This window comes from Bos taurus, chromosome 2 (genome assembly GCF_002263795.3).
Source record: "Bos taurus isolate L1 Dominette 01449 registration number 42190680 breed Hereford chromosome 2, ARS-UCD2.0, whole genome shotgun sequence".
NCBI lineage: Eukaryota > Metazoa > Chordata > Mammalia > Artiodactyla > Bovidae > Bos > Bos taurus.
The window spans coordinates 128,716,885-128,743,926 of record NC_037329.1 but is presented as its reverse complement, the minus strand read 5'-3'; the positions used below and the strand labels follow the sequence as shown (position 1 = coordinate 128,743,926).

Below are 27,042 nucleotides of genomic sequence, written 5' to 3'. Positions count from 1 at the left end.
TTATCCTGAGGGATTGGTGGGAGCTGGGAGACCCTTCCCCAGTAGAGAGCTACTAGAATGAGTTTGGGCTCGTAAGGCTGCCACATAGGATAGTCTCTATCCTTCCATAGGCCATTGTTGCAAAAAGGTAAGCTGCCGGGGTGGTAGGCACAGCTCTGGCCGCACTGTAGCAGTCTTCTTGTGCACTCAGTTTGATGGATTCCAATTGCAAGTACCCGCACCTCTCTGGGAGGGAGTGGCTCTCTACACAGGACTGTTGGGGGTTGGTGGATAAATTCCCCAGTTCCTGTCCCTGGTAGTGGAACATATCCAGAGGGCCCAATACTGAACTCCCAAAGCTCCCTGGGAAGACTGAGTCCCACTTGCTCAGAGGCCTTACCTGTCTGATTGTGCCTGGGCTGGCTGCCTCCCCTCCCTCTCTTCCACTCTCCTGTTGGTGCTTTCTGAAATCACTGCACTGCTGTATACCCCCAAGTCCTTGTCTCTGGTCTGCTGCTGGGGACCCAACCGAGGACCTTATCCAGGAAAGCCCCTACATATGAATCTTCAAACTGTGACCTTTCAAAGTTGCGAACATGCATCTGATTCCAGCAAGGAACCACAACCTATGCCATCAGTGTCAGACATAAGCGAAACTGCAGCATGCCCTCCATCGCCTATTGCTGACAATCCTTCAGCTCTACCACCTCCCATCTCCTCTCTCTCTTCCAGTCAGTAGTTCTTTTTCCTGTCCACTCGATACCAGCCCTGTATGCCAGCGGTTGTACATTTCAAGGTACTGTGCATGAGTTCTCAGTTGTGTCTGATTCTTTGAGACCCCATAGACTGTAGCCCACCAGGCTCCTCTGTCCATTCTTTAAGGAAGAATACTGGAGCGGGTTGCCGTTTCCTGCTCCAGGGAATCTTCCGGATCCTCGTCTTCTGGGTCTCCTGCATTGGCAGGCAGATTCTTTACCACTGTGCCACTCGGGAAGCTTCAAGGTACTGTACTGTAAGGTGAAATGTATTTTACTTTCTTGTGTTTGTTTGTATGCATTATTTGTATGAGAAATATTATAAATCTATTACAGTACAGTATAGCGGATAGTGTTAGCTGGGTACCTAGGCTAACTTCTTTGGACTTAATGAAAAAATTGGACTTACCAATGTGCTTTCAGAATGGAACACATTCGTATGTAGGGGACTTACTCTAGTCTTAACAGTCAAGACTGGTGAAAAGCCTTTGAGAAATAAGAGCACACACTTTTCCATTCGATTTTGCCTTTTTCTCTAAAAATAGAGCTCTTTATTTAAAACAGTTTAGGGTAGGTCCCAACAAACATTAGGAAATTATTTAAATATGATATAAACATAAAATAAAGCTAGAAATAAATACAAATATCTCAGAGCAACATATAAACTTCTCAGTACCCTAAAGAATCGGAATGTTGCTTTTACTTAGGGCATCGCCTACTCCACCCCCGTTGTCCTTCACATGTAGCTTTGGAGCTCAAGCTATGCAGTTCCTGGCCAATGAGTTTATGAAAGGGCTTTGTAAACAGTTCAGTGCTGACTACACCTAACAAATGATAATACTGGCCAGCATGTTCTTTCCTAATGCTGCCCATAGTTTTTTGTTTATAACCTAATGACCATGAAGGAGCTGGACTTTTAGAATTCAAGGAGGGTTCAGCCTATGTCAGAAATTAAACTTTGAAAAAAATACTTAGAAAACACACAAGGTTTCAGAATACAGTGGTTAGTTACTTGACACCAGCCTAAGACAACAGTGATGATAGCTTTTAGGGACTTGGAATTACCTCCTTGAAGCAGCTCGACAGGTTCCAGAAAGGACACCGGGCTTGGTCTGGGTATTTCCCTGGGAACTGGCCCTGGGCCTTCCCCAGTGCCACAGGCACAGCTCGTTTTTCTTCTCCTGTGTTGCATGATGGATGCAGACAAGCCTCATGGGAGAGAAACCCTTGCAGACAGGCACGTGTGTGTGCCTGGGCACGCAAGCGTGTGCATGCCTCCCAGCAGTGGGGAAGGCCCCTGCAACCCCGTGCCCCTTGCCGAGACCTTGGTACTGTTTACATGGCCAAGGGGATCGGGGTTGCCCAGGCGGGCCAGAGACCCAACCTCACTCTTAGCGACGTATACAGTGAAGTCAACATTTCCGCTTCCTCATCTGAAACAGAAGACAGGATTTTCAACTTCAAAGGGGGTTTGCTAATTTTTTCTTTAGCAGTGGAGACTCCCAAGCACCATTGCACGTGGAGAGTGCTGGAGAAAAATGAGGGGTCTGGGGAGGCTGCTCTGGTTGAACCTGGGGGAACCTCTAGCTTCCCCTGAGATTGAGACTCCTCTTCCTGTGAAGCCCAGGTCTTTCGGGAGCACAGTTTGAGAAGCCCTGGAAGTTTGAGAAGCTTTTCCAGATCATTCTCTCAATGCTATACCTTTATGCTGACTTCTAAACAGCACAGCCCTGTGGCTACAAAGCTTATGAAGATGTTTTTTGCATCAATGGAAAAATGTATTAAGTCCTGGCAGGTGAAATGGCAGAGGCAAGGTTTGCTCTGATCTCTGTGGTTCTTGCAGGGCCACAAAGCTGACAAAATTAGGTTACCGAATCAGTTGTTTGAGAACATCCATCACTACCCCCGGGCAAGAACCTGTTTCCAGAGACAGTGGTTTCTCAAAATCGGAAGGGAAATGGGACACCTTTACAACCAGAATGGGCAACTGAAGGGTCTAAAGTGCTAAGCTGGGGATCACAGGCCCGGGGCCCAGTTCCCTGCTGGGCTGCTCCCCACCACCATTAATCAGACTCCCTAGACAGTGCACCATTTGGCTCTTTGCCATGAAAAGGGAGAGGGACCAGAGACGCCCCTGACTGGGCTTCAGTTTTTGAGAACTCAGTTTCCTGACCACAAGACGGGGGGCAGTGGGGGCAGGAGGTAGGTGGGAGACTTGGAGTGAGAAGCCAGTCACTCTGAGTTTGGGGTCACAGGTGGGAGATGCCCAGTGGTGCCCACACCCGCCCGGAGCCTGGGTGGATGGGAGAATTCTCTGGTCACCGCGTGATGAGTGCCAACGATGCGGCAGGCACCACGCGTCTGTCGGACCTCTCGCCACGACCCAGGGGGTAGCTGCGGTGGGGAGACTCAGGCACAGAGGAGGAGGGTGTCTCCCCGCCGGCCACACAACTGGTGAATGGCAGGGCTGGGATCTGGGCCCAGGTCTGTCTGATATTCTAGATTGTGAAACGCGTGACTCAGAGACTGGGCCTTCAATGACGATGCCCTTCCCCTTCCTCTGCCTCTCCAACACCCTCGGCCAACTAGATTTTTCTTCACCAGGGCCCACCCTAGGGAACTCATAAACCAGAAGGCTGAGTTCTGCGGAGGCGGAAGCCCAGCGGATGCTGGAGAAAGCTGCGAGTCTCCGCTCCACCAGGTGCGCTCCAAGTCCTTCTCTCCCCAAAGCCGGATGGGCCCTTGTGCTGTCGGCCTTCATGTCCGCTGGGACCTGACGTTGCCCGTTTCACGGTGTCCAGAGATAATCTTTCCAGCTGGCCTATCACCCCAGGGGCAGTGGGGTGATCTACACCCAACCAACCTCTGACCTCCACGCATTCTTGTCTCCACCCCTCCTGGTGCTTGGTGCAAAGCAAGCAGGTCATAGGGCAGGTGGCTTCTGACGGCTCAGCCTGGTGGACGGCTTCTAATAGCTGGGGTTCTCCGAGGTGCTCTGAGGACCCTCTGCTGCCCCAGCAATGATGCTCCCGGGATTTCAAGTCTTGATGATGTCTTGGGTCCCCAGAAAGCTCAGCAGTAACCAGACTCGGAGGCACAGCTCACCTGGCCAAGTAATGCCCCAAGGGTCTGACCTCGGTCCTCTGGAGGCTCTTAGCCCCCCAGCTGCCAGCACCGCTGTCCTCACTTTCTGACTCCCTCCAGCCCTCTTCCTCCTCTTCTTCCTCCCCCTCATCATCCTCAGGACTACTGTCCCAGCAGAAGGTCAGTGTCCGAAGAGAAACTGGGGGTTCTCCGGGGACTAGATTCAGCCCTGGTGATGATAAGCCCCAGCTGGTCCAGGAGGAGAGGTTGTCTTTGGAGGGCTCTCCCAGGGAACTGGAGTCCTTGGGTGGTGGGAGAGGCTTCTGGTGTTCCTCCCGACCCATCCCCTGGCCTGGCCCCTTCTTGGCCAAATAGCCCGAGGATCCAGCCTCATCCCAGGGGGAGGAGGACCCCGCAGTGCTGACCCAGCTTCTGCCTGAAGAACTGCAGGCAGAGGACCCTTCCCCCTGGACCAGAGGAGTCCAGGGCTCTCCTGCCTTGGTGGGCCCCGGGCTCTGGGGTTCCTGCCCCAGGAAGGGCGGCGGTTCAACATAGGGCTGGAAGCTGACGCCAGGATCCAGGTCCTCTTCATCTGTGCTCTCCTCACCGTCCTTCTCCTCAGCGCTGTCCTTCTCTGGTCTGGCCTGGACGGGGGCTGGGGCCCTGACTCTAGAGGTCAGCCTGACCCTTCTGGTCACTTCCTTTTGGGGACATACGATCAAGTCGTGCAGGCACTCTGGGCCACCGGGCTGAAAGGTTGCCCCGCAGAGTCTGTGTCCGGAGAAGCTCTGATTTGGGGAGAGGAGAGAAGAACAGAAGATTCAGCCTTTCTGGAAGCATGACTGTTCTAATTTGGGTTCCCCCGGAAATAGACAAGGGATTCAAATGGAAGTCGTTTCTCTGGGAAGTGATCCCAGGAAGTGACAGCAAAGCACAGCAGCCCGTAGCGGGGTATGATGAATCAGGTCACCTCGAGGGCAGCTGGAGCTGAGCCTTGCTGGGGACTTGGAGCCACTGCAGCACTCAGGCCTCAGAGCACCAGCGGGGGAGGGATGGAGGGGGTGGTGGCGTGAACTCCCTGGGACACGAAGCCTGTGATGTGCACAGGCAGAGGGCACCAGAGGCCAGAGAAAGCGTCCAGGTTGCAGGCGCTGGCTTCAGGAGGTCGAGCTGGTGATCTACCATGTAACGGGAAGGTGGACAGAGGAGCTTGGTGGCTATGGTCCATAAGGTCGCCAAGAGTCGGACATGACTGAAGCGACTTCACACGCATACATGCTCGGGAAGGTAGAGGGATGGGGCAGGTGTGGATATGTCTAACAAGGAGGTAGTCCTCCAGTTAGTGGGAATTCCCTGCAGGCCCAGGAATGTCAAACACTTCCGTCTGGCAAACCCTCAGAGCCCATCCTCAAAGTTCCCACACAACCCAAGTGCACCCTGAGCCCCATGTATGACTCAGCTTCCTTTCCCAGGCCTTCACTGAACAGATCTGACCTCTCCAGGCTTCCCTTGTCCCTGTGGCCCCAGGTTCTAAGTGAGTGAGCCAGCAGATCAATGAAGAAATTGCAGGGTCTGCCTGTGTAAGACTTACCCTCGGTTAGATGGTGAACAAAGTGCTGGGATCTTTTTAAGATGTCTCCTTTTGATCCCATCCTCCCCGCCTCCCCTCCCGGCATCTCTCCTGAGTCCCAAGGCTGGGGGTTCTGCTTTTGGCACTTGACAAATCCTTACCAGAGATGAAACTATTTTAAAAAGGGACTTAAGGCACTTGTCCCTCCCAGGCATATCTGCTATTTTAATTTGGTGCCAAAGGAATGAATCACTAATGGTGAAAATTTAGATGGGTAGATAGATAGACGTTTTGCAGTCTAGGCCATCCTAATACTCTACCTGAACTATCTACCAAGTCTAGCTCCACTTCCTTCCTCTTGGATAACCCTCCCTCTCTGTCCCACACCCCCAGATTTGCCATACCAGGGCCTGTGGCATCTTTGTCTGCTGAAACCAGGGGTTCTCCCTGAAGGTCTTCCACATCACAGGCCCTATGGCAACAGCCAACAGCAGTGGAAGCAGAAATGGTAGCAGCAACAAGAGGGCCCAGTTGGATCCTAGGAAGAAAAAAATAATGACTAGAGAAAACGACTAGAGAAAATGGGGCTCCTGTCTATCAGTTGCATCGGAGCTGAGGCTTCACATACATCATCCTGTTTAATTCTCACAAGAATAAACTCGGGACTTCCCTGGCAATCCAGTGGTTAAGAATCTGCCTGCCCACGCAGGTGACACGGGTTCAATCCCTGGTCTGGGACGATCCCACATGCCTCGAGACAACTAAGCCTGCACACCACAACCACTGAGGCCCACCCTCTAGAGCCTGGCTCCTCAGTGAGAGGAGTCACCGCAACAAGAAGCTCCTGCGCCCCAACAAAGAGCAGCCCCACTTGCAGCAGCTAGAGAAAAACCTCTAGCGGCAGTGAAGACCCAGTGCAACCAAAATAAATGAATACATAAAACTTAAAAAGAAAAAAAAAAAAGAAAACCTAATTAAACCCATCCTACTGATGGTGGAAAGCAAGGTTCAGAGAAGTTATGTAAACTGGCCAAAGACACATAGCAAGCGGGGGTGAAGCCGGGGTTTTAATGGAGGCAAGTCTGTCTCTAGACCTGGGCTCTTAACCACCAGGAAGATCCTAAGGCCCAGGGGGAAAGTCCTCACTTCTGTCCCACCTGGCACTCACCCGGGGCCTCCAGGAAGAAGCAGGTGGGCTCGGAGAACTCGCTGTATTTAGGGTTGCCAAAGAAGTAGATGGTTCTGGCGCTGAGGCAGTGGTGCCCACTGGTGTCTGGCTGGAGAGGAATCTGGACTGGCTGGCCATGGCGAGTGTCTGGAAACCGGGTCTGTGGGGAGAGAGAAAGAGGAGGATGGACCTGCGGGGAGAACTGGCTCCATGCAGTCAGGATGGGGTGGGCTTGGTAGGTGTGGCACAGCTGGGATTCCCACAACTTCTTTACTTGCATTAAGGCTTAAACATTCAGAGAGCACTTCCCAACACTATCTGGCTTCTCTTCTTCACTGAGTCTCAAGGTAGAGATGGTCTGGGTTCAAAAGCAGCCCTGCCACTCAGGGTCACTCCCAGGCACACCCCACCAAGGCCCAGGGGTCCTCACTTTCGGGGACAGATGCCTCAGGTTTCCCACCCTTAGGGCATGTCAAAATATTAGGGTGGAGGAAATCACCCCTGAAGATTCACCGGAAGGACTGATGCTGAAGCGGAAGCTCTAATACTTTGACCACCTGATGCGAAGAGCCGACTCATTGGAAAAGACCCTGATGCTGGAAGGGATTGAAGGCAAAAGGAGAAGGGGGTGGCAGAGGAGGAGATGGTTAGATAGCATCACAGACTCAATGGACATGAATTTGAACAAACTCCGGGAGATAGTGGAAGAAGAGGAGCCTGGTGTGCTGCAGTCCATGGGGCTGCAAAGAGCTGGACCCGACTTAGTGACTAAAGAACAACACTGGAGCAGTCCCTCAGCCATTACAGACACAGAAAACTCTTGGGCTGCTTGTCCAACACAGTAGCCACCGGCCACATGGGGCTATTGAGCACTTGGAACATGGCTGGTATCAACCAAGATGCGCTCCAGTATAAAATACATACCAAATTTCATGGGAGACCAACCAAAATCTCAGTAATTTTTATATTAACTACATGTTGAGATGATTACATTCTAGTGAATGAAATAAAATCTACTATGAAAACTAAATTCACTTGTTTCTTTCTACTTAATTGAATGTGGAACGTTTAAACGACAGGATATGTTCTACATTATCTTTCTACTGGACAGTAGAAAGAACACAAGAACACCTGTGAAGTTCTTGAAGGCAAGGACCACATTAGATGAAGATCTGGGACCCAGAGTGTGCAGAGGTCAGGGGTAAGAGTCTGGGTTCAGTAAAAGACAGAATGAACAAGAACAGGGGTCCATAGACTTTAACCTCACCTTTCTTTGAAAATAGTTTTCCTGGAACATGGCTACGCCTCTTCATTTACCTATTTACTTATGGCTCCTTTTGTGTTACAGATAGAGCTGAATAGATGTGAGAGACGATATGGCCTGCCAAGTCAAAAATATTTACTCTCTGGCCACGGAAAAAATTTGCTAACCCCTGCCATAAACAAATAGATACTGACATAAGCACATGTACACACAGAAACAAGTCTGAAATTGTATATATACCAAAGAGATATTTGAAATCATCTTTGGATACTTTTGGTTTTCTTCCTAGAATTTATCTGAATTTTCTAGTTTTTTTTTCCTAATGAATCTGGTGCCTCAGCAAGTAGGCCTCCCAGAGCCCATCATACTTCAATCAGATTTTTTTTTTTTAAGTTTCATAATAAAAAAAAAAAAGAAAACTGCTCTGTTGTTACTAGCTGTAATATGCAGGTGAAGGATATCCTGGATTTGGCCCCTTGGGTGGGGGCTTGGGGCAGAGGTGAGCCACAAGTCAATCACACTGCAAAGTCAAGGGGTGACTGCAGCAGTGAGCGGTAGGCATGGAAGGCTTCCTGGAGGAGGCATTCAGGGACAAAGCTTGGAGGGTGAAGAGCATGGGGATCTGCTGGGAGAGTGAGGAAGGGGAGTCAGTTTGTGGGGGCATGAAAGGGGCTTCTCACCTTGTTCTTAGTCCCTTCCTTCCAGAAATTCACCTCATAGTTCATATCTGGTTGGGGCAGACAATGCGGCAGCTGGTATGTAGCATTGACAATCAGAATCTCCTCTGTCTGGTTGAACACCAGGACAGGTGGGGCTGGCTCCACTAGAGGAAACAGAACGGGACCTGTCAGGACCTTCCGCAGGCCACAGAGCACGCATGCCCCTGCCTCCCGGCAGGCCTGCTCCTCACCCAGCACGGAGACAGTTAACCTGCCTTGACTCGCGTTGTCCCTTCCCCCTGGGTGCCCTTCACCTGTCACTGGTCTGTCAGCATCCTGCCCGTCTGTATCAGTATTCTGTTGCTGCCATAACATTGCCACAACCTCAGTGGCTCATGTCCACACAGATTTATCATGTCACAGTTCTAGAGGTAAGAGTCTGGGCGGGCTTGATGGGGTTCTCAGTGGAAATCAAGGTGTCAGCTGGCCTGGGCTCTCCTCTGGGATCTTTGGGGGCAGAATTCACTCCCATACTCATTATTGTTGTTAGCAGATTTCAGTTCCCTGTAGCTATGAGGCTGAGGTTTATTTCCATGCTGTTTGTTAGCCGGGAGCCTTTCTCAGCTCCTGAAGACACCTGCGCTTCTTTCTTCTTGTAAAATTTTTTGGCCACACTGCATAGCATTGTGGGAATCTTAGATCCCTGACCGGAGACTGAACCCATGTGCCCTGTAGTTGAAACATGGGGTCTTAACCACTGGACTGCTAGGGAAGTCCCAGCACCTGCATTTCTAATCATGTTACCCCTTCATCTTCAAAGCAGAAACACCACATTGAATCCTTCTCACATTTCAACTCTCTGATTGCCCCCTTCTTCTATACCTCTTTTGCCTCCAGCTGGAGAAAGGTCTCTGCTTTTAAGGACTCAAGGGACTAGACTGGGCCCATTTGGATAATCCAAGATAATCTCACTATTTTAACACCCATAAACTTAATTAAAATACCTTTTGCCATCTAATATTAACATTTAACATACTCAGAGGTTCAGGGATTAAAGCATGAACATCTATGGGGGGAGTCATTCTGCCTACCGTAGTCCTCCGTCTGACTCCTGAGAGACAGACTGAAATTCCTGTCTCTCTCAACAGCAACATACATTCACCCCATCCTGTGCGTGCAGGCTCAGTCACTCCTCTGTGTCCGACTCTTTGTGACTCCCATGGACTGTAGTCCACCAGGCTCCTCTGTCCACGGGATTCTCCAGGCAAAAATACTGGAGGGGATTGCCATTTCCTTCTCCAGGGGATCTTCCCAATTCAGGGATCAAACCTGCATTTCCTGCATCTCCCACACTGGTAGGCGGATTCTTTACCATTGAGCCATCTCACCCCATCCCAAGGCCCCCCAGGGTCTCATCCCATTACAGCATCAACTCAAATTTCAAAATCTCATCTTCTAAAGTATCTAAATCAGGCTCAGGTGAGAGTCTGGGTACAATGCATTCAGCATGACTCCTGGACTCAATTCCTGTCCTCTTGTGCACCAGTGAAAATAAAGTACAAGTTATCTGCTCCCAATACAAGGAGGTGGGATAGGCAGCGGACAATAATCACGGACATTTTGGTTCAAATAGGGGGAAACAGGAGGTAAAAAACTCACCGAGCCCAAGCAGTTTTGAAATCTAGCTACACAAACTGTATTAGATTTTTAGGCCTGGGAACTACATCTCCTTGGCTTTCAACACTGCCCTCTGGGATCTTGGTTCCACTCTCTGAATAATCCTTCTTTTTCATGAAAGATATTTGCAGGTAAATAGTTTACAGTCTGCTTCTTTCCAGTAGAAATTGGGGGACCAATAACCTTCTTTCATTTCATATTCTCTCTGCTCCTTTTCATCCAAACTGACACTGTTTCTGCTGATATAAAATTCTCAAGAAGCTTATGGATCTCCTACAGATGTCACGGGGACCTACTGCATTCGACAGAAGCCAGTTCCACATATCTTTTTGAGAAGAGCCGTTTCTATTTTTGGCTTTAGCTGAGCTGGCTGAGGGATAACACTTCAGCTTTCTTTTTTTTAAATTTTATTTTATTTTTAAACTTTACATAATTGTATTAGCTTTGCCAAATATCAAAACAGCTTTCTTGCTTGAAGGGAACTGTACGTCATACCCTTAAATCTCTTTAAAGAGCCTTGTTTTCTGGACTGAACACTTCGATCTTTCTGAGGTTTTAGTAAATGGTTGTACAATCATGTGGGTGTGTGAGTGCACAGTTGCTTCAGTCACTTCCAACTCTTTGCTACCCTGTGGACTGTAGCCCGACAGGCTCCTCTGCCCCTGGGGATTCTCCAGGGAAGAATGCTGGAGTGGGGTACTGTGCCCTCAACCAGGGAATCTTCCCCACCCAGGGATCAAACCCACGTCACCTGTGCCTCCTGCCTTGGCAGGCGGGTTCTTTATCACTAGCGCCACCAGGAAGTCCCGGTGTACAGTCACGTCCTTGGCTATTTCTCTGCGTCACACTCTTAATTTTAGTATCTTTTGCCATCTGGATAGGTTGAGAATTTTCCAGACGTTCGAGTCCTGGTTCCTTTTTGTCTAGGCTCTTTCCTCAGTTTCTCTCTTTCCTCCTTGCCTTTTGCTATAGTTGCCAATGATAAACCAGGCCATGCCTTCAGTATTTTGCTTGGAAATCTCCTTGATAAATGACCAAATTAATCATTTATAAGTTCTGTTTTCCATGCACATGCAAGACACAATTTTGCTCATAGTTTTCCAGTATATAAGAGGCATCCCCCTTCCCGAATTTCTTAGTAACATATTCCTCACTTCCTTCTGTGAGGCATTACCTTTAGTATCCATACTTCTACTAACAGTCTGCTCATGATGACTTAACTATTCTTAAAAGAGATTTATGGCTTCCTAGATTGCTCAGTGGTAAAGAATCTGTCTGTCAACGCAGGAGAGGCAGGAGACGAGAGTTCGATTCCTGGGTTGGGGAGATCTCCTGGAGGAGGAAATAGCAACCCATTCCAGTATCCTTGCCTTGAAAATCCCATGGACAGAAGAGTCTGGTGGATTTCAGCCCAAAGGGTCTCAAAGAGTCGGACATGACTGAGTGACTGAGCACACACACATACCTGAAGGGGATGTAGGTTTCCTCTATGACGCTCTTCACTTCCTTCTGAGCCCTCACTGGCAGAATCTTTAATGTCCATTTCTACGGACAGTCTGATCAAGGTTATCTAGGTTTGACTGATGGTTTGAAGATGGAGGGGACAGTGACAAGGAATAAAGCAACAAGAGAAAATTAATATACCATTGTTCCAGGTCCAGCTGAAATGCCACTGTTTCCATGCAGCCTTCCCTGAGTACCAGACGGCAGGAGCCCTGACCACACTGGCCTTCCCTGCTCTGTGTTTGTGCTCAGGGAAAGCATGGGGCTTCTGCAAGGTGCCACCACTTACGTGTTCAGGAAACACCCACTGGACTCTGATATGTATTAAGCCCCGGGTAGGGAGCTGAGAGAACTGGGGAGACGAGGCCCCCACAAATTTTGACCTCAAGGAGTTGGAGGAAATTAGAGGGAAATGAAATATTCAAACTAAAAAAACTCAAGAGAGAAAGTGACCAGGGTCACAGTTGAGGGCAGAAAAAGGCAGGAAGGATCATTCAAGCTCGAGGTGTGGTCTAAGAGAATCAGAAGAGCTTTAGGGAGGAAGAAACAACAACAAAAAAATTAATTAAAAAAATAAAAAAGTAAGCGCCTCTCTGTATCTGTCCCTTTATTGTTCTAATTCTTATTCATATTCATCCATCGTTCTTCTAGGCAGACAATCTCTCTGTCTGCCTTCCCAGCTTTCTTTTCCTTTCCATCCACCTATCCATCTTTCGTGACTATGCTTCTTTTCCTTCCCACCCACACATCCTTCTCAGCCGTCCTTCCTTCTTCCTAATTTTCCTACCTTGCTTTCTTTCCAGCTGACATTTCTTCCTTCCTATCCATCCTGTCTTCCTAATCATTTATACTTTCTTTCTTCCTTTCATCTAGCCAATCAGCCTTCTTTGCTATCCCCCATCCTTCCTATCCATCCACTTTTTCTTTCCATGTATCTTTTCTTCTTGCTTTTCCTTTCTCCTTTGCCTCTCCTTCCCTCTCCCCCTTCCCTCCCTTGCCAGGCAGCCAGCCTTCCTTCTATGCTCTCTAGCCACTGACCCAGCCATCTGAGTTTCGTTTGTATCCTGTACTTCTCCCTCTCCCCCTTTCCCCCCTTGCCAGGCACCCAGCCTTCCTTCTATGCTCTCTAGCCACTGACCCAGCCATCTGAGTTTCGTTCGTATCCTGTACTTCTCCACCCCTACTAGCTCCTTCACTGTAAGCATCTCTCCATCCTTCTAACCGCTTCCTTTCCATGCATCCATCGCTTCCTCCCTATTGTTTCGACACTTCCTTTCTTCTCATCTATCCATCCATTCTTTTGTCCATTTGTCCATCCGCCCTGCCAGCTTCCTCCCATCCCAATCACCGCTTCTTCCTTCTCTGTCATTATTTCCTGCCATCCTTCATCCAATCCTTTCCTCCCCTCCCTTCAAGCCCTATTTTGTCCTCAAACATTTTGAGAAGCCTGAGTGATAAAGTACAGATTGTAGTTCCATGAAGCTATTGTGTGAGTATTTATACTCCCTTTCTTACTCTTGACCCAATCCAGCATCTTGTCCAAGATCAGAAAGAGCCATTTCATATCACATCTCTATCACTTACGAACCAGTAAGTTTCTTAACTTTTTTGAGTTTTAATTGTTTAATTTTTTTAAAACATGGGTGGATTAAAATGAACCTCACAGGCCTATTGTGAGGATCAGAAATAAAATACACTGGAGAAAACATTGCCCTCTTCACTCAATGCTAACAGTGGTGGTTCCTTAAGGTTATAAGCATGGGGAATGTTTTCCTCCCTATTCTTATCTCTCTCTCCCCTGAAATTTCTGTGGTGTACAGAAGTTATTTTTGCAACTAAAATTTTTTAAAAATTGTTTCTGAAAGAGAGAGACTGAACATTAACAAAAATAGGAATAAATAAAATGCCTTGTGCCGTTCATAACCAAGGTTGTACACAGTAGAAGATCATGAACCTCATTAGTTGGAGGTTCAAGCGGAACTGGGTTTCCCTGGTGGCTCAGATGGTAAAGAATCTGCCTGCAATGCAGGAGATCTGGGTTTGATCCCTGGGTTGGGAAGATCCCCTGAAAAAGGGATAGGTTACCCACTCCAGGATTCTTATCTGGAGAATTCCACGCTCAGAGGAACCTGGTGGGCTACAGTCCATTCAGTCGCAAAGAGTCAGACACCACTGAGCGACTCTCTCACACACACACACACACACAGACTGAACTGCTGGCGCTGGCGAACTCTGATTCCCAATCGCAAAGTCAGACTACTTGGACTACAGGCTGGGGCCCATGGCGGATGGCTCCAGAGCTGCCCACCGCTTTGGGGAAGTGGAGGGCAGATGGCTAGGACAGACAGCAGTGCCACCGAGCTGAGCTCCTGGGCAGACAGCCTCCCTCTCACAGGTCCCTTCCCTACCTTCAAAGAAGTAATCCATGAACTTGGACTCTACCCAGGGGGACCTGGCACTGGGTGAAACTGCTTGCACACGCCCCTTGAACTTGTTGCACAGGTCTTGCTTCTCCAGGCACATCAGAGAACACACCAGCTCTTTGGTTCCTGCACACTTTTTCACTCTCCGCCACCGTCTGGGGGGTGCAAAGCTGAGAGAGGAGACAAAAGAGTGTAGGTCATGGATTTGGCCTCTTGGGGTGAGGAAACTTGGAGAATACATGATTACTTGCCCCTCCATCCCACCTGATTGTCCATCCATCTATCTGTCCGGCCAGCCAGCCATCGGCTGAGAAAGAAGAAGGACCGTCTTGTTAGGAGCTTGGGCTCAAGAATGACAGATGAGAGTGGAACCCAGGCTCTGCCCGTCACTAGCTCTGGGACCTTAACGCCCCTAAGGCTGAGTCTCCTCATTTGTGATGTCTCTCTCACAGGGCCGCTCTGCTAGTAACCATTCTCCACCACGTTTATTCATTCAGGCAGTTACAGGCCCCCTACTGTGTGTCCCACTCAGTGCTGGGTGCTACGTGAATGTCAGAGGGGACACCCAAGTCCATGACTCCAACTTCCTGAGAGCACTGAGGTGCAAAGGAGGGACCCGCTTGCTGGGCATTGTTCTTGGGGAATCTGCAATTCTTGGCAGACAAGGTCTTGCCCTCAGGAACTGATGCTCTGGAGGGAGGGGCTTTCCCACCATCGGCAAATCGACAAGATAAATCCAGGAGCTGGTAAGTGCAGTGATAACAGGGGAAGGTGGGGTGACTACTTTCTGAAGGCAGCTCAGGAAAGGCCAGGAAGACAGTGCTGAAGCTGAGGCTGGGATGCTGAGAAGGGAGCCAGGAGAAGGGGTAGGGGGAAGGAAATCACAAAAGCAAAAGCCTTGTGATGGGAAGGGACTTGATTAGTCCAGGAAAAAAGCAAGACCAGGGTGGCCAAAGCCCAGTGGACAAGGAACACAGAGGGTGGGCAGACAGGAGATGAGGAGGGAGGTGGGTGGGCAGAGCAGGCGGAGTCTCACCGTCTTGGTTTGGAGTTTGGATTTTATTCCATATGTCACAGGAAACCGCCGGAAGGTTCTGAACAGGGGAACTGAGGTTATCCAGTTTATGTTTTTAAAATATCACTGTGATAAGCCAGTGTTTAAACAGAGTTTAGGCCCCTAGTCTGGCATTTTGTTGCGGCAGCCCTGGCAGACTAACACTTCAGCTTTCTTTTCTTTCGGTGTCCTAAGAAATGTGAGCCTGACTCAAGGCCACGAAGATCCTCTCCTGTGCTTTCTTCTGTCAGTCTTAAAACTTGAGCATTTACATTCCAGTTCTCTTTGATTTTTAAAAGTTTCTCTCTTTTCACCTTCTGTTTCTTTTAAGGCATTATCTGCTGTTTTGATTTGCTCTTATATTTCTTCTAATTTATTCTTCATTTATGAAATATGGTGGTGGTGGCTGTCATCTGCAGCAACATGGATGGGCCTAGAGATTGTCATACTAAGCGATTAAGCCAGACAGAGGAAGACAAATATCATATGAAGTAACTTATATGTGTAATCTTAAATGATACAAATACACTGATTTCTCACGGTTCTGGAGACGAGAAGTCCAAATCAAGGTGTCAGCAGATTTGCTGTCTTCTGAGGCCTCTCTCAGGAGATGGTCACCTTCCTTCTCCCTGTGTACTCACCTGGCCTTTTCTCTGTGTGAGAGCAGCCCTGGTGTCCCTTCCTCTTCTCATAAAGGTGCTAATCCTATTGGCTAAGGGCCTCACCCTTAGGACCGCATTTAATCTTAACTGCCTCTTACATCCTAAATACGGTATACTTGTGACTCTATCTCCAAATACAGTCCCAAGGGTGTTAGAGCTTTAACACATGAGTGACTAAGGGGTGGAACACAGTTCATTCAGTCTGTAACAGGGAATTATGAATTAAGCTGCTATGAAAGTTCACACGCAAGTCTTCATATGGACATATGTTTTCACATCTCTTGGATATAGATCTAGGAGTGGAAATCGGGAAACGTGGTCACTGAATGTGTAACTCTACCAGAAACTGTAAAGCTGTTTTCCAAAGTGACTGTAGCATTGTAGTTCCCGCCAACAATATATATCCACAAGGGATTGGTTCTAGTGTCCCCTCACTGATACAGAAATCTGCAGAGTTAAGTTCCCTTACATAAGGGGCTTTGTATCTGCATGCAACACATGTACATTCTCTCATAGACTTTAAATCATCTCTAGATCACTTATGATATTAAACATAAATGCAAGCAGTATGTAAATAATTGTAAATATGATGCAAATGCTACATAAATATTTGCTACTGTGTGGCAAATTCAAGTTTGTCTTTTGGGGCCGTCTGAATTTTTTTTTTTAATATTTTTGTTCCATGGTCAGTTGAACCTGTGGCTGCAAAACCTCCAAATATGGAGGGCCATATGCCCTCCATACCCACTCCAGTATTCTTGCCTGGGAAATCTCAGGGACAGAGGAGCCAGTGGGCTACAATCCCGGGGTTGTGAAGAGTCGACACAACTTAGCAACTAAGCAACAAAATGCCCTCCATGTGCTTGTCTACATTTAGTACTGTCACATCTTTTCATTTTAACCATTCTAGTGGTGTGCTTATTTCCTTGTAGCTTGAATTTGCATTTCCCTAAAGACTAATGATGTTGAACATCTCTTCATATGCTTTTTGGCCATTTACATATCTTCTTTTGTTAAGTGACTATTCAAATATTTTGGGGTGATTCATCTTACTTTTGAGATGTAGGAGTTCTTTGTCTATTTTGGATAAGTTCTTTGTCAGTGTATGTATTGTGAATATATACTTTTCAATGACTGATTTTTTCATTTTCTTTGGGGTTTTATTTTATTTTTTTAAAGAACAAAAGTTTTAAATTTACTGAAATCCAGTTTATCAGTATCATTGGCTAAATCGTATGGCACCCCCCCCCACCCCGTCCCAGTTCATATGTTGAAGCCCTAACATCCCAGTGTGACTGTATGTGGAGACGGGGCCTTTAAAGAGGTAATTAAGATTAAACACCGGAGAAGGCGATGGCACCCTGCTCCAGTACTTTTGCCTAGAAAATCTCATGGATGGAGGAGCCTGGTAGGCTGCAGTCCATGGGGTTGCTAGAGTCGGACACGACTGAGCGACTTCACTTTCACTTTTCACTTTCATGCATTGGAGAAGGAAATGGCAACCCACTCCAGTGTTCTTGCCTGGAGAATCCCAGGGAGGGGAAGCCTGGTTGGCTGCCGTCTATGCGGTCGCACAGAGTCGGACACGACTGAATCGACGCAGCAGCAGCAGCAAGATTAAACACAGTCCTAAGGGTGAGGCCCTAAGCCAGTAAGACTAGCACCTTTAGGAGAAGAGGAAGGGACACCATGGCTGCTCTCACATGGAAAAAAGGCCAGATGAGGACCCAGAGAGAAGGGAAGTGATCATCTCCTGAGAAAGGCCTTAGGGGTGCTAATGTAACAAATACCTAAAAATGAGTTAGTGGCTTTGCAGTTGGGTTATGGGTAGAAGCTGCAAGGGTTTGAAGTTCATGTGAGCAAAAGCCTAAATTGCCTTGAAAAGACTAGTGGTAAGAATATAGATCCCCTTCATGGATTACAGCCTTGTCGTGGTGAAGGGGCTTATGTGACTCAACGAAGCTATGAGCCATGCCATGCAGGGTCACCTAAGATGGACGAGTCATGGTTAAGAGCTATAACAAAATGTGATTCTGGGAGTGATCAGATGGAAAGGAGGAATATCTTATTGGAAACTGGAAGAAAATCGGTCCTTGTTATAGAGTGGCAATGAGTGTGGCTGAATTACATCCCAGTGTTTTCATGGAAAATCAGAAGTGGAAAGTGATAAACTTGGTTACTTAGCTGTAGAGATTTCAAAGCAATGTGCTGCAGATGTAACCTGATTTCTTCTTACTGCTTACAGTACAATGAGAGAGGAGAGAGACAGAGACAGATAGAAGGAATTGCTAAGTCGAAAGGAACCAGAACTTGAAGATTAGGGAATTCTCAGCCTATGGATATTGCAAAAAAATAAGAAAACATGTTCTGGAGAGAACACCAAAGTTGTGGCTGGAAAATCATTTGATAAAGAGATCATGAGTGTGACTCGCAGATTTAATCAGCCATCTCAGTAGAAGCCAGGAATAGAGATGGGATTTTTTATACATATCACCCAGTTCTGTTCATTGAAAAGATCTCTAAGCAATAGGGCAGTAGTTATCAGACAGCTACACAGTGTTCTTTAAAACCATTTTTTACCAAATGGAGACATGGTTGATTTCAGGTTTTAGGTCAGGAATTGTGCAAATGAGTCTGGAACATCTGTTTGCAACAAATGACAATAAAGATATCAAGACTTACTAGGGTCAAGTTCAAAGGACTCAGGAGCCAACCTGAAGAGACTTTCATTGGCCAAAGATGAGACAATTCAAGCTTCAATGAGTAGAATCAATTGCAATGAACTAAATCATTAGATATGTTTAACTACTTGAGTTGGTGATAATAATAAAAAAAAACAAGGCAATCATCTTTGGGACATGATAGGGAACCAATTCATTATCTTCCAAACTGGTAAAGAAAAAAATTTCAAGCATTTATTCCATCTTGCCTGTATGAACAGTACCACTGAATATCAAATACTACATGAAAGGAAGCATCTCTTTGTAAAATAATTCTAGCTAATAAATGAAAAAATAGTACTATTAGAACATCACAGTTTTGGAATCCGCACAGGTGTTTCAAAAGTGTAAAAGGACAGGAAAATATCGTAAAGGTCTGAGGTTAGGCTTTCAATTCTTTAATCAATTTATCCCAACTCCACTATGCCTAGCTGTGTGGTTTTGAGCAAAACACCCTCTTAGTGCTTCAATTCCCTCCCCGGTAGAGCGGAGTCCCTGAATCCTTCCTCGCAGCGCAGTGTGAGACTAAATATGTTTCATGAATGGACACGTGCAGACACACAGCCAACACGCAGAACACGCTGGGTATTTTCTGCCTCCGATACAGTTCTACGTCATTCTCTCTTTTTCTTTTCTTTCTCTCTTCTGGCCGCACTGGGTTTTTGTTGCTGCGTGTGGACTTTCTCCAGTTGTGATGAGCTGGGGCTACTTCTCAGTTATGGTGGTTTCCTACAGTGAAGCGTGGGCTCTAGGGTGCACAGGCTCAGTAGTTGTGGCCCATGGGCTTAGCTGCCCTGCAGTATGTGGGATCTTCCCGGACCAGGGATCGAACCTATGTTCCCTGCATTGGCGGGCGGATTCTTAACCACTGGACCACCAGGGCAGTTCCCATTCTTTCTTTGGAAAGCTCTCTACAGTCTGTCCTTTCCCAAGCCAGGCCCCCACCATTCACATCTGGAGGCTACAGATGGAGGCACCATGATAGAACAGGAAGAGCACAAGCTTTGGGGTTGGACAAATGCGGGTTTTTCTTCTGCTTCCATCACTGACTTCCTTACTCAAGTCACGGCCTGAGTTATTCCTCACCTCTAACGCAGGGGAAATGCAGAGCCTGCCTGGCAATACAGGGAGGCAGAAGGGAGGTACTCACGCTAGGCTCCTAACACTCAGCCTGGCACAGGAAGAGTCTTGAGTATGTGGCAGTTCTTCTCCTTCCTGCCTCCTCCTTCCCACCAATTCTAGATTAATGCTGCTGAGTAGCTGCTTTTATTAGCTTATTCTCTAATGAAAGATCTTCAGATGACTTCCACCTATGTGCAAAGTTGACAAATCTGCCTTCACTTTTAGACTTTTAGACTCCTCTGCATCAGCGATGGATACCTGGGCTGCCAACGTGAGAAGGACCCCAAGGCTCTGTGCAGGCTCCGTGGGGAAAAGGGTGATCATTTCACCATGTCTAACACAGCTCTGCAAGAGATATCTCTGCCTCCTTTACCTGCTATAATGTCAAGCACTTTACCTAGGCCCTCTAGATTCCCATTGTCGGGCCCTCACAGCTCCATCCATGCCCTTCTCGGACTTTTCTCAAGGATCCTGCCTCGCTCCTGGCAGGTCCATTGCCTGGGCACTGTTCTCCATTCAGCATCACCCCCACCTCCAGAGTTTTCATGAATACCCTCTCCCAATACCTGCTGCATGCTATCACCTGTGAGACTAAGAGAACCAGCGGGTGCTGTCCACACTGAATGCAGCTACTTATTGCAGAGAAGCCCCTCCGGCCCCTGTCCACGTCCTCAGGCCCACCCCCCCCCACCCCACCAGCCCAGAGGCACCCCTCCACCTTTGATAGGCCACAAAATAGGTCACGTTCTGGGGGTTTCCAGGCCCTGGGAGCCACGTCAGGTACACACTGAAGTCCCGGGAGAGCAGCGTCACATTCTGGGGAGGGGCCAGGAGGGGCCGCCCTGTGGAGGAGAAAGAGGTCATGAAGCCTGGAGCCATTCTGAGCTGAAGAGTGGCATGGCAGGCAATCGGGTGCTTGCTCAGTTTAAGAAACAGGCATTATCTGGGGTGGCTGAAGCAGACGGGATGTGATGTAGGCTGGGGACCCAGGGGGCATGATTCCAGTTATAGCTGTGTGACCTACAGCCCCTTCCCCTCCTTAGACCTCAGCAGCCCATCTGTGCCAGGTTGGGAAGCCCACCCTGGCACTTGATTCCAGCAAAACAGCACAGAGCAGGACCATCTGATAGATCCCTGGACTTCAGAGGGAATGGCCCCGAGGGTCTCATGGAATGGAGGCTCTGTCCTGTCCTCGCCATGTCCCCAGCGTCTGCCTGCAAAGGTCCCTATGCACACAGTAAGTGCACAGTGAAATCTGTTGAGTGAATGAATGAATACTGTGAGGACTTGGATTATCCCTAAGGCCACCTAACTGCTGTCCCTGCTTCCAGCCTTGTCTCCTCAATCCATATGGCATGTGGCAGCAAGGGTTAAAATGAAAGTCAGATCATGTCACCCTTTTGCTTTAAAGCCCCAGTGGCTTCTGTTTCACTCAAGGTAAAACCAAAGTCTTTGCCGTCACCCACAGGACCCTACCCAGTCTGACCCAGGACGCCCCAGGACTCTGTCCCCTCCAGCCACACTGGCCCCTTCCTGTTCCTAGAGCGTGATGGGCCTGCACTCACCTCCAGGCCTTTTCACAAGCTGTCCCTTCTGCCTAGACTGTTCTCCCCCTGGATATTCCATCTGGCTCACTTCTTTGCTTCCTTCACATCTCTGCTCAGATGTCACCGTCCCAGTGGCTCTTTCCCTGATCGCCTCTAACTTGCCCCTAACTTCCCTCCTTGGCACTTCTTCCTTCTCACTGCTCATCTTCTGAAATATGCATCTGCTTACACAGCTGCCCAGTTCCCGCCCTTCCCTTGCTCTCAGAATAAAGTCCATGCTCCTTATCAGGGTACGTGAAGCCCTGCCCAGGTTGGCCTGGCCATCTCGTTGACATCTTCCTGACAGCTCACCAACACACCTCACCAGGCTGCAACCAATCTTCCTTCCCACCCTTCTCAAACCACTCCATTCCTCGGTGTGTCCTTGAACCCAAGCGTCCTTGACAGCGTGGTATTCGCCATCTAATCTTTTCAACACTTGATTCAAATGTCACTTCCTCCGGGGAGTCTTCCTGACATCTTTCAGAAGTGGTGGCGATGCTGCTGCTGCTAGTGATAGCAGCTAATGTGTATTGTGTCCTAACTATGTGCCAGGCGCGATGCAAACTATGTTATCTGCACTTTCTCCTTCAATCTGCCCCACATCTCCAGGAGGCAGGTACTAATTGTGAGCATCACATTACAGATGAGGAAACTGAGGCCCCCTCAGCTAATAAGTTGCAGAAATGGAATTCAAATCCATGCAGGCCTAGTCAATCCCAAAGTCTGAGCTCTTTTTTTTTTTTAATTTATTTTTATTTTTGGCTGAGGTCTTCATTGCTATGGGAGGGCTTTCTGTAGTTGTGGGGGCTGGGCTCTTTGTTGTGGTGAGTGGGCTTCTCATTGCCTTGGCTTCTCTTGTTGCGGCAAACTGGCTCTAGGGCACGAAGGCTTCAGTGGTGGTTCACTGGCCTAGCTGCTCCGAAGCATGTGGAATCTTCCCCAACCAGAGATTGAACCCATGTGCCCTGCACTGGCAGGTGGATTCTTAACCACTGGACCACCAGGGAAATCCCCAAAGTCTGAGCTCTTGATCACACTTCCTCCCCTAGGTTCTCATGGGGCCTGTTGTTCTTCAGCCACGAAGTCATGTTCAGCTCTTTACGATTCCATGGATTGCAGCATGCCCAGCTTCCCTGTCATATCTCCCGGGGTTTGCACAAACTCATGTCCACTGAGTCAGTGATGCCATCCAATCATCTCATCCTCTGTTGTTTTGTTTTCCTCCCACCCTCAATTTTTCCCAGCATCAGGGTCTTATCCGAAAAATGAGTCAGTTCTTTGCATCAGGTGGCTAAGGTATTGGAGCTTCAGCTTCAGCATCAGTCCCTCCAGTGAATATTCAGGGTTGATTTCCTTTAGGATTGACTGGTTTGATCTCCTTGCTGTCTAAGGGAGTCTCAACAGTCCTCCAGCACCACAATCCAAAAACATCAATTCTTTGGCGTTCAGCCTTCTTTATGTGAGCTTAACTCTCATATCCGTACATAACTACTGGAAAAACCATAGTTTTGACTAGACGGACCTTCGTTGGCAAAGTGATGTCTCTGCTTTTTAATATGCTGTCTAGGTTTTTCAGAGCTTTTCTTCCAAGAGGTAAGCGTCTATTAATTTTGTGGCTGCAGTCACCATCTGCAGTGATTTTGGAGCCCAAGAAAATAAAATCTGCCACTGTTTCCACTGTTTCCATCTATGTTCAGCATTATTCTTCCAATATCTGTGGCTCATTACTGGTCAAGAACATCTCTCGATCACTGCATGCCAGAGGTTTCAAAGAGGGCTACAACTCTACTCCTGCCGTTTAGGTGCTCATGATCCCATGGAGAATTCACATGCGCCGGGTCACATGCGCCGTGATAGATATCCATACAGTTTACACAAGGGCACCAGGGAGGGAGGGACCCATTCTGCTGATGGCCCTCGGTTCAGCCCCACACCCCTGCCCTTTTGGGCTCCTGCTCTCACCCCAACCTGTGTCCTCTCGTTGGAACTGTATCACCTGGATGCTGCTGCTGACACTGCTCCCCGTTTCTGGACTTCCCAGCAGGTGGCCCACAGGAGGCCAAAATCTGTCTCCAAGTGGCTTATCTGAGAACAGGCCTCACATCTGAGCTGGGCCACAGTGGAGAACTAGCAGCCAGCAGTTGCCCTCGAGGTGCTCAGTCGCTCCATGGTGTCTGACTCTTTGTGACCCTGGACTGTAGCCCGCCAGACTCCTCTGTCCATGGATTTCCCAGGCAAGAATACGGAGGTGGGTTGCCATTTCCTTCTCTGGGGGATCTTCCCGACCCAGGGATCAAACCTGTGTCTCCTGCACTGGAAGGCAGATTCTTTACCACTGAGCCCCCTGGCAATCCCAGTTGCCCTCCACTGAGCCTTCAAAGGGTGCCAGGCACAAGGGTGGAGTTCAGTCAAATCCGCATTCAATGAAAACCTCATTCAGTCCTCAGGACAAACTATTCTGTGGTGTAGGCGTCACTCCCCTTCCATAGAGACAGAAGAGGCTATATACCCATTAAGACAGAAGGGGCTACACACCCATTGCACAGTAATAGTTTAAGAGCTACAAGAGCCCTTGGATATAATCTAATATTAATGTCAAAAGCCAATATTTGTCTGAGCAACTTCTTTGTGTTGGGCACCACATTATTCTAGTTAAGTGTCACAACCCAACTGCCTGAGACTACACACCCATTGTGTGTGGGAGCCAGGATTAGAACCTGGATTCAGCTTTGCTTCATCCTAAACCTTCGCACCACAACTTGTGTTCTGTACATTAAATATTCATCGAGTGTAAGGAGAGCTAGGGCTAGACAGCAGAACTATGGAGTTTGGTGGTGAAAAGGGGAGTACAGAGGACCCCCTCCGCTCCCACCACGTAGGTACCCTATTCCTCATCAGCTGCCGTAACACTGCTGTGAAGGAACCAGGAGCTGGGGCGTCCCTGGACTGACCCAGGTAGAAGGACCAGCCGCCTGCCCCACAGCCAAAGCTGGCCATGCTCACTTCAGCCTCAGGCTTCTCTGTTCTGTGTGTCTCACCAATGCCTCCCTTCTGGGGTAATTCCCTTAACTTCTCTGAGCCTCAGTTTCTCCATCTGAAAAGGGAGAAAATACTACCTACATTGTAGGACAGTTGGGTTGCAACGCTTAACTAGAATAATGTGGTGCCCAGCACAAAGACGATGCTCAGACACATGTTGGCTTTTAACATTAATATTAGATTATGTCCAAGGGCCCTTCTAAGCTCTTGAACTATTAGTCTAGGATCAGGGCGATATCCTGGGGCCAATCTGGGGTCCTTCTCCCTGGATTGGCTGCGGTTTGGTAGTTGGATCCCAACCACCCAAGGTATTTTGCACCCTGTCACCTTATTTACTAGCGAGGGTGCAGGAAAAAAAAAAGGTGACTTGTTAAAACGGTAGCACAGCTTAGACTAAGCGGGTGCTCCTTCCCCTCAGGCTTGGGTGGAACTTTTGACACCCTGAGTTGGGAGGAAGGGGAGGGGAGGGAACCCCCCCAACCCCTCCACAGCCCCCAACACCCCCACCCCCACCCCCGACGCCTGTCCCCCGGCCAGCGAGGGCAAGGCACTTCAGCTTGGTTTCCTGTCCAATGAGGGTCAAGTGTGGTGGTATTCACGCAGCGGACAGGGCTTTTAGGAAACCTTAAAAAGCGCTTTATAAACAAATGCAGCTGACTTTTGAACTGTATCTATTTTTCTCTGTTCACCTGGGGCTGCGCTGGCACTAGGAAACTGGATCAGGTCCTTCCCGTAAAGGAATTTCAGACTCGAGTCTGTTCAGTCCCCGGTTAGAAGAAAACTGGTGGTGGCGGGTTGGAGGAGGCGGGGAGAATGGGCTCTGCCGATTCGCACGACCAGGGTTACCCCGCACAGACCTCTGCCCGGCCACTCCCTCCCTGGGTCCGTATGAAGGTGGGTGCAGACCGGATGGAGCGCTCCCGCGGCCCCGCGCCTGCCCGGCGGCCCCCCGCCCTTACCTGGAGCGGACTGCAGCAGACACAGGAGCAGGGGGGCCCAGCGTCGGGCCCCCGTCATGCCGGTCCTCCCACGGCCCCGGGTGGGACCGGGTAGGCCTCCCACTCCTCTGGCCTCCTGGTTCACACCCGGCAGGTGATGCGACCGGCAGCCAATAGGAGGCCGAGCCGCGGGCCCGCCCCTCCGAGGGCGGAGCCTGGGAGGCTCCAGGGGCTTCCCCTGGGGCCGCCCCGCTCAAACCCTCCAGGAGCTCCTCAAAGCCTCTACTTCGTTTTTTTCTGCCTGATCCGGGAGAGGGGTTGGAGTCGGGGGGCGATCAGTAAATCCGCCTATGGAGGGAGGGGAGAAGAGGAAAACTGTTCATAGTTAATAACCACAGGAATTTCAACACGGGACTTGAAACAGGACGAACTAGTTCAGGGCCAATTTAAGAACGTAGCCCCAGACACCACTGGTTGTATCCGGGCGCGTTCCAAGTGCCAGGTTCCAGGTCAAGCACTTTGGCCGGTTATTTACTTTAATTCTAGCGACAAACGGGGGCGGGGTCTGTCCTGTTATTCTTTACATCCTTCACGCTGGAGTGACAGCTTCCAGAGCTTCCTCGGCATGTTCCCAGGAACACTGGTCCCTCTGATGCCAAAGCCTGTGGCGTGGTACCTGTCACTGGAACAGTAATTGCTTCCAGACAATGGAACAAGCCTCACCACAGAAGAGTCTACAGTCATTAAAAAAGATGTTGCCAAGACATACATAGTCACTCGGGGATGTTTACTCAGTAGCAGAAAAGCAAGTACCAAAATATGAGCGCTTTAAAAATCTGTGTGCCTATAAGCATTTGTGAGCTTCCCAGGTGGCAGGAGTGGTAACGTATCTGCCTGCCTACTCAGGAGATGCAAGAGACTCAGGTTCAACCCGTGGATCGGGAGGATCCCCTAGAGTAGGAAATAATGGCCCGCTCTGGTATTATTGCCTGGAAAATTCCATGGACAGAGGACCCTAGCGGGCTACAGTCCATGAGTTTGCAAACAGTCGGATATGACTGAGCAGGAACACACACATAGGCATAGAGAGATTTGGAAGGGTATAACACCAATATGTTCCAGTAGTCACGTATGGATGTGAGAGTTGGACTATAAAGAAAGCTGAGCACCGAAGAATTGATGCTTTTGAACTGTGGTGTTGGAGAATACTCTTGAGAGTCCTTTGGACTGCAAGGAGATCCAACCAGTCATGCTAAAGGAAATCAGTTCTGAATATTCATTGGAAGGACTGATATTGAAGCTGAAACTCCAATACTTTGGCCACCTCGTTGGAAGAGACCCTGATGCTGGGAAAGATTGAAGGCAGGAGAAGGGGATGACAGAGGATGAGATGGTTGGATGGCATCACTGACTCAATGGACATGAGTTTGACAAAGCTCTGGGAGATGGTGAAGGACAGGGAAGCCTGGTGTGCTGCAGCCCATGGGGTCGCAAAGAGTGGGACAGGACTGAGCAACTGAACTGAACTGTACTGAGCACCAATATGTTAGCCTTTGTTATCTCCCAATGGTGAGGATTTTTTTTTTTAAGTTTTCTTCTTTCTGTTTATGTCTAACTTCTAAAGTTAAGTAATTAAATTAATCCAAAACTAATTTCTAATTAATATATATTGCTTTTCGAACAAGAAAAGTCACTTGTATTCTAAAGAAAAACCATACCTCTCCTTTATGAACTCTGTTGTTTTCTGTTCTTCCACAATTCTCAAAGAAGGTTTTGTTTCCTCTTTACAGATGAGGAATCTGCCATTCTGAGAACCTTGAGAGCTCATGCAGGTGC

General features: G+C 48.6%; 1 protein-coding gene across 2 annotated transcripts; it reads right to left on the bottom strand.

Annotated features, from left to right (window-relative positions):
* Window positions 1-1,250: 1,250 nt before the first annotated feature.
* Window positions 1,251-25,847, bottom strand: IFNLR1 (interferon lambda receptor 1). Of its 2 annotated transcripts, none has more exons than XM_005203260.5 (7): window positions 25,228-25,847; window positions 20,359-20,482; window positions 14,068-14,252; window positions 8,501-8,643; window positions 6,557-6,716; window positions 5,793-5,926; window positions 1,251-4,606 (listed from the first exon to the last, which is right to left on the bottom strand). In XM_005203260.5, the coding sequence occupies exons 1-7, from the start codon at window positions 25,283-25,285 to the stop codon at window positions 3,836-3,838; spliced, it is 1,575 nt and encodes a 524-aa protein (XP_005203317.1). In that variant the 5' UTR covers window positions 25,286-25,847; the 3' UTR covers window positions 1,251-3,835. The 2 variants fall into 2 exon arrangements, with proteins under 2 accessions (XP_005203317.1, NP_001178426.2); NM_001191497.2 differs by having other exon boundaries at window positions 3,836-4,519; window positions 25,228-25,285.
* Between the last annotated feature and the right edge of the window lie 1,195 nt (window positions 25,848-27,042).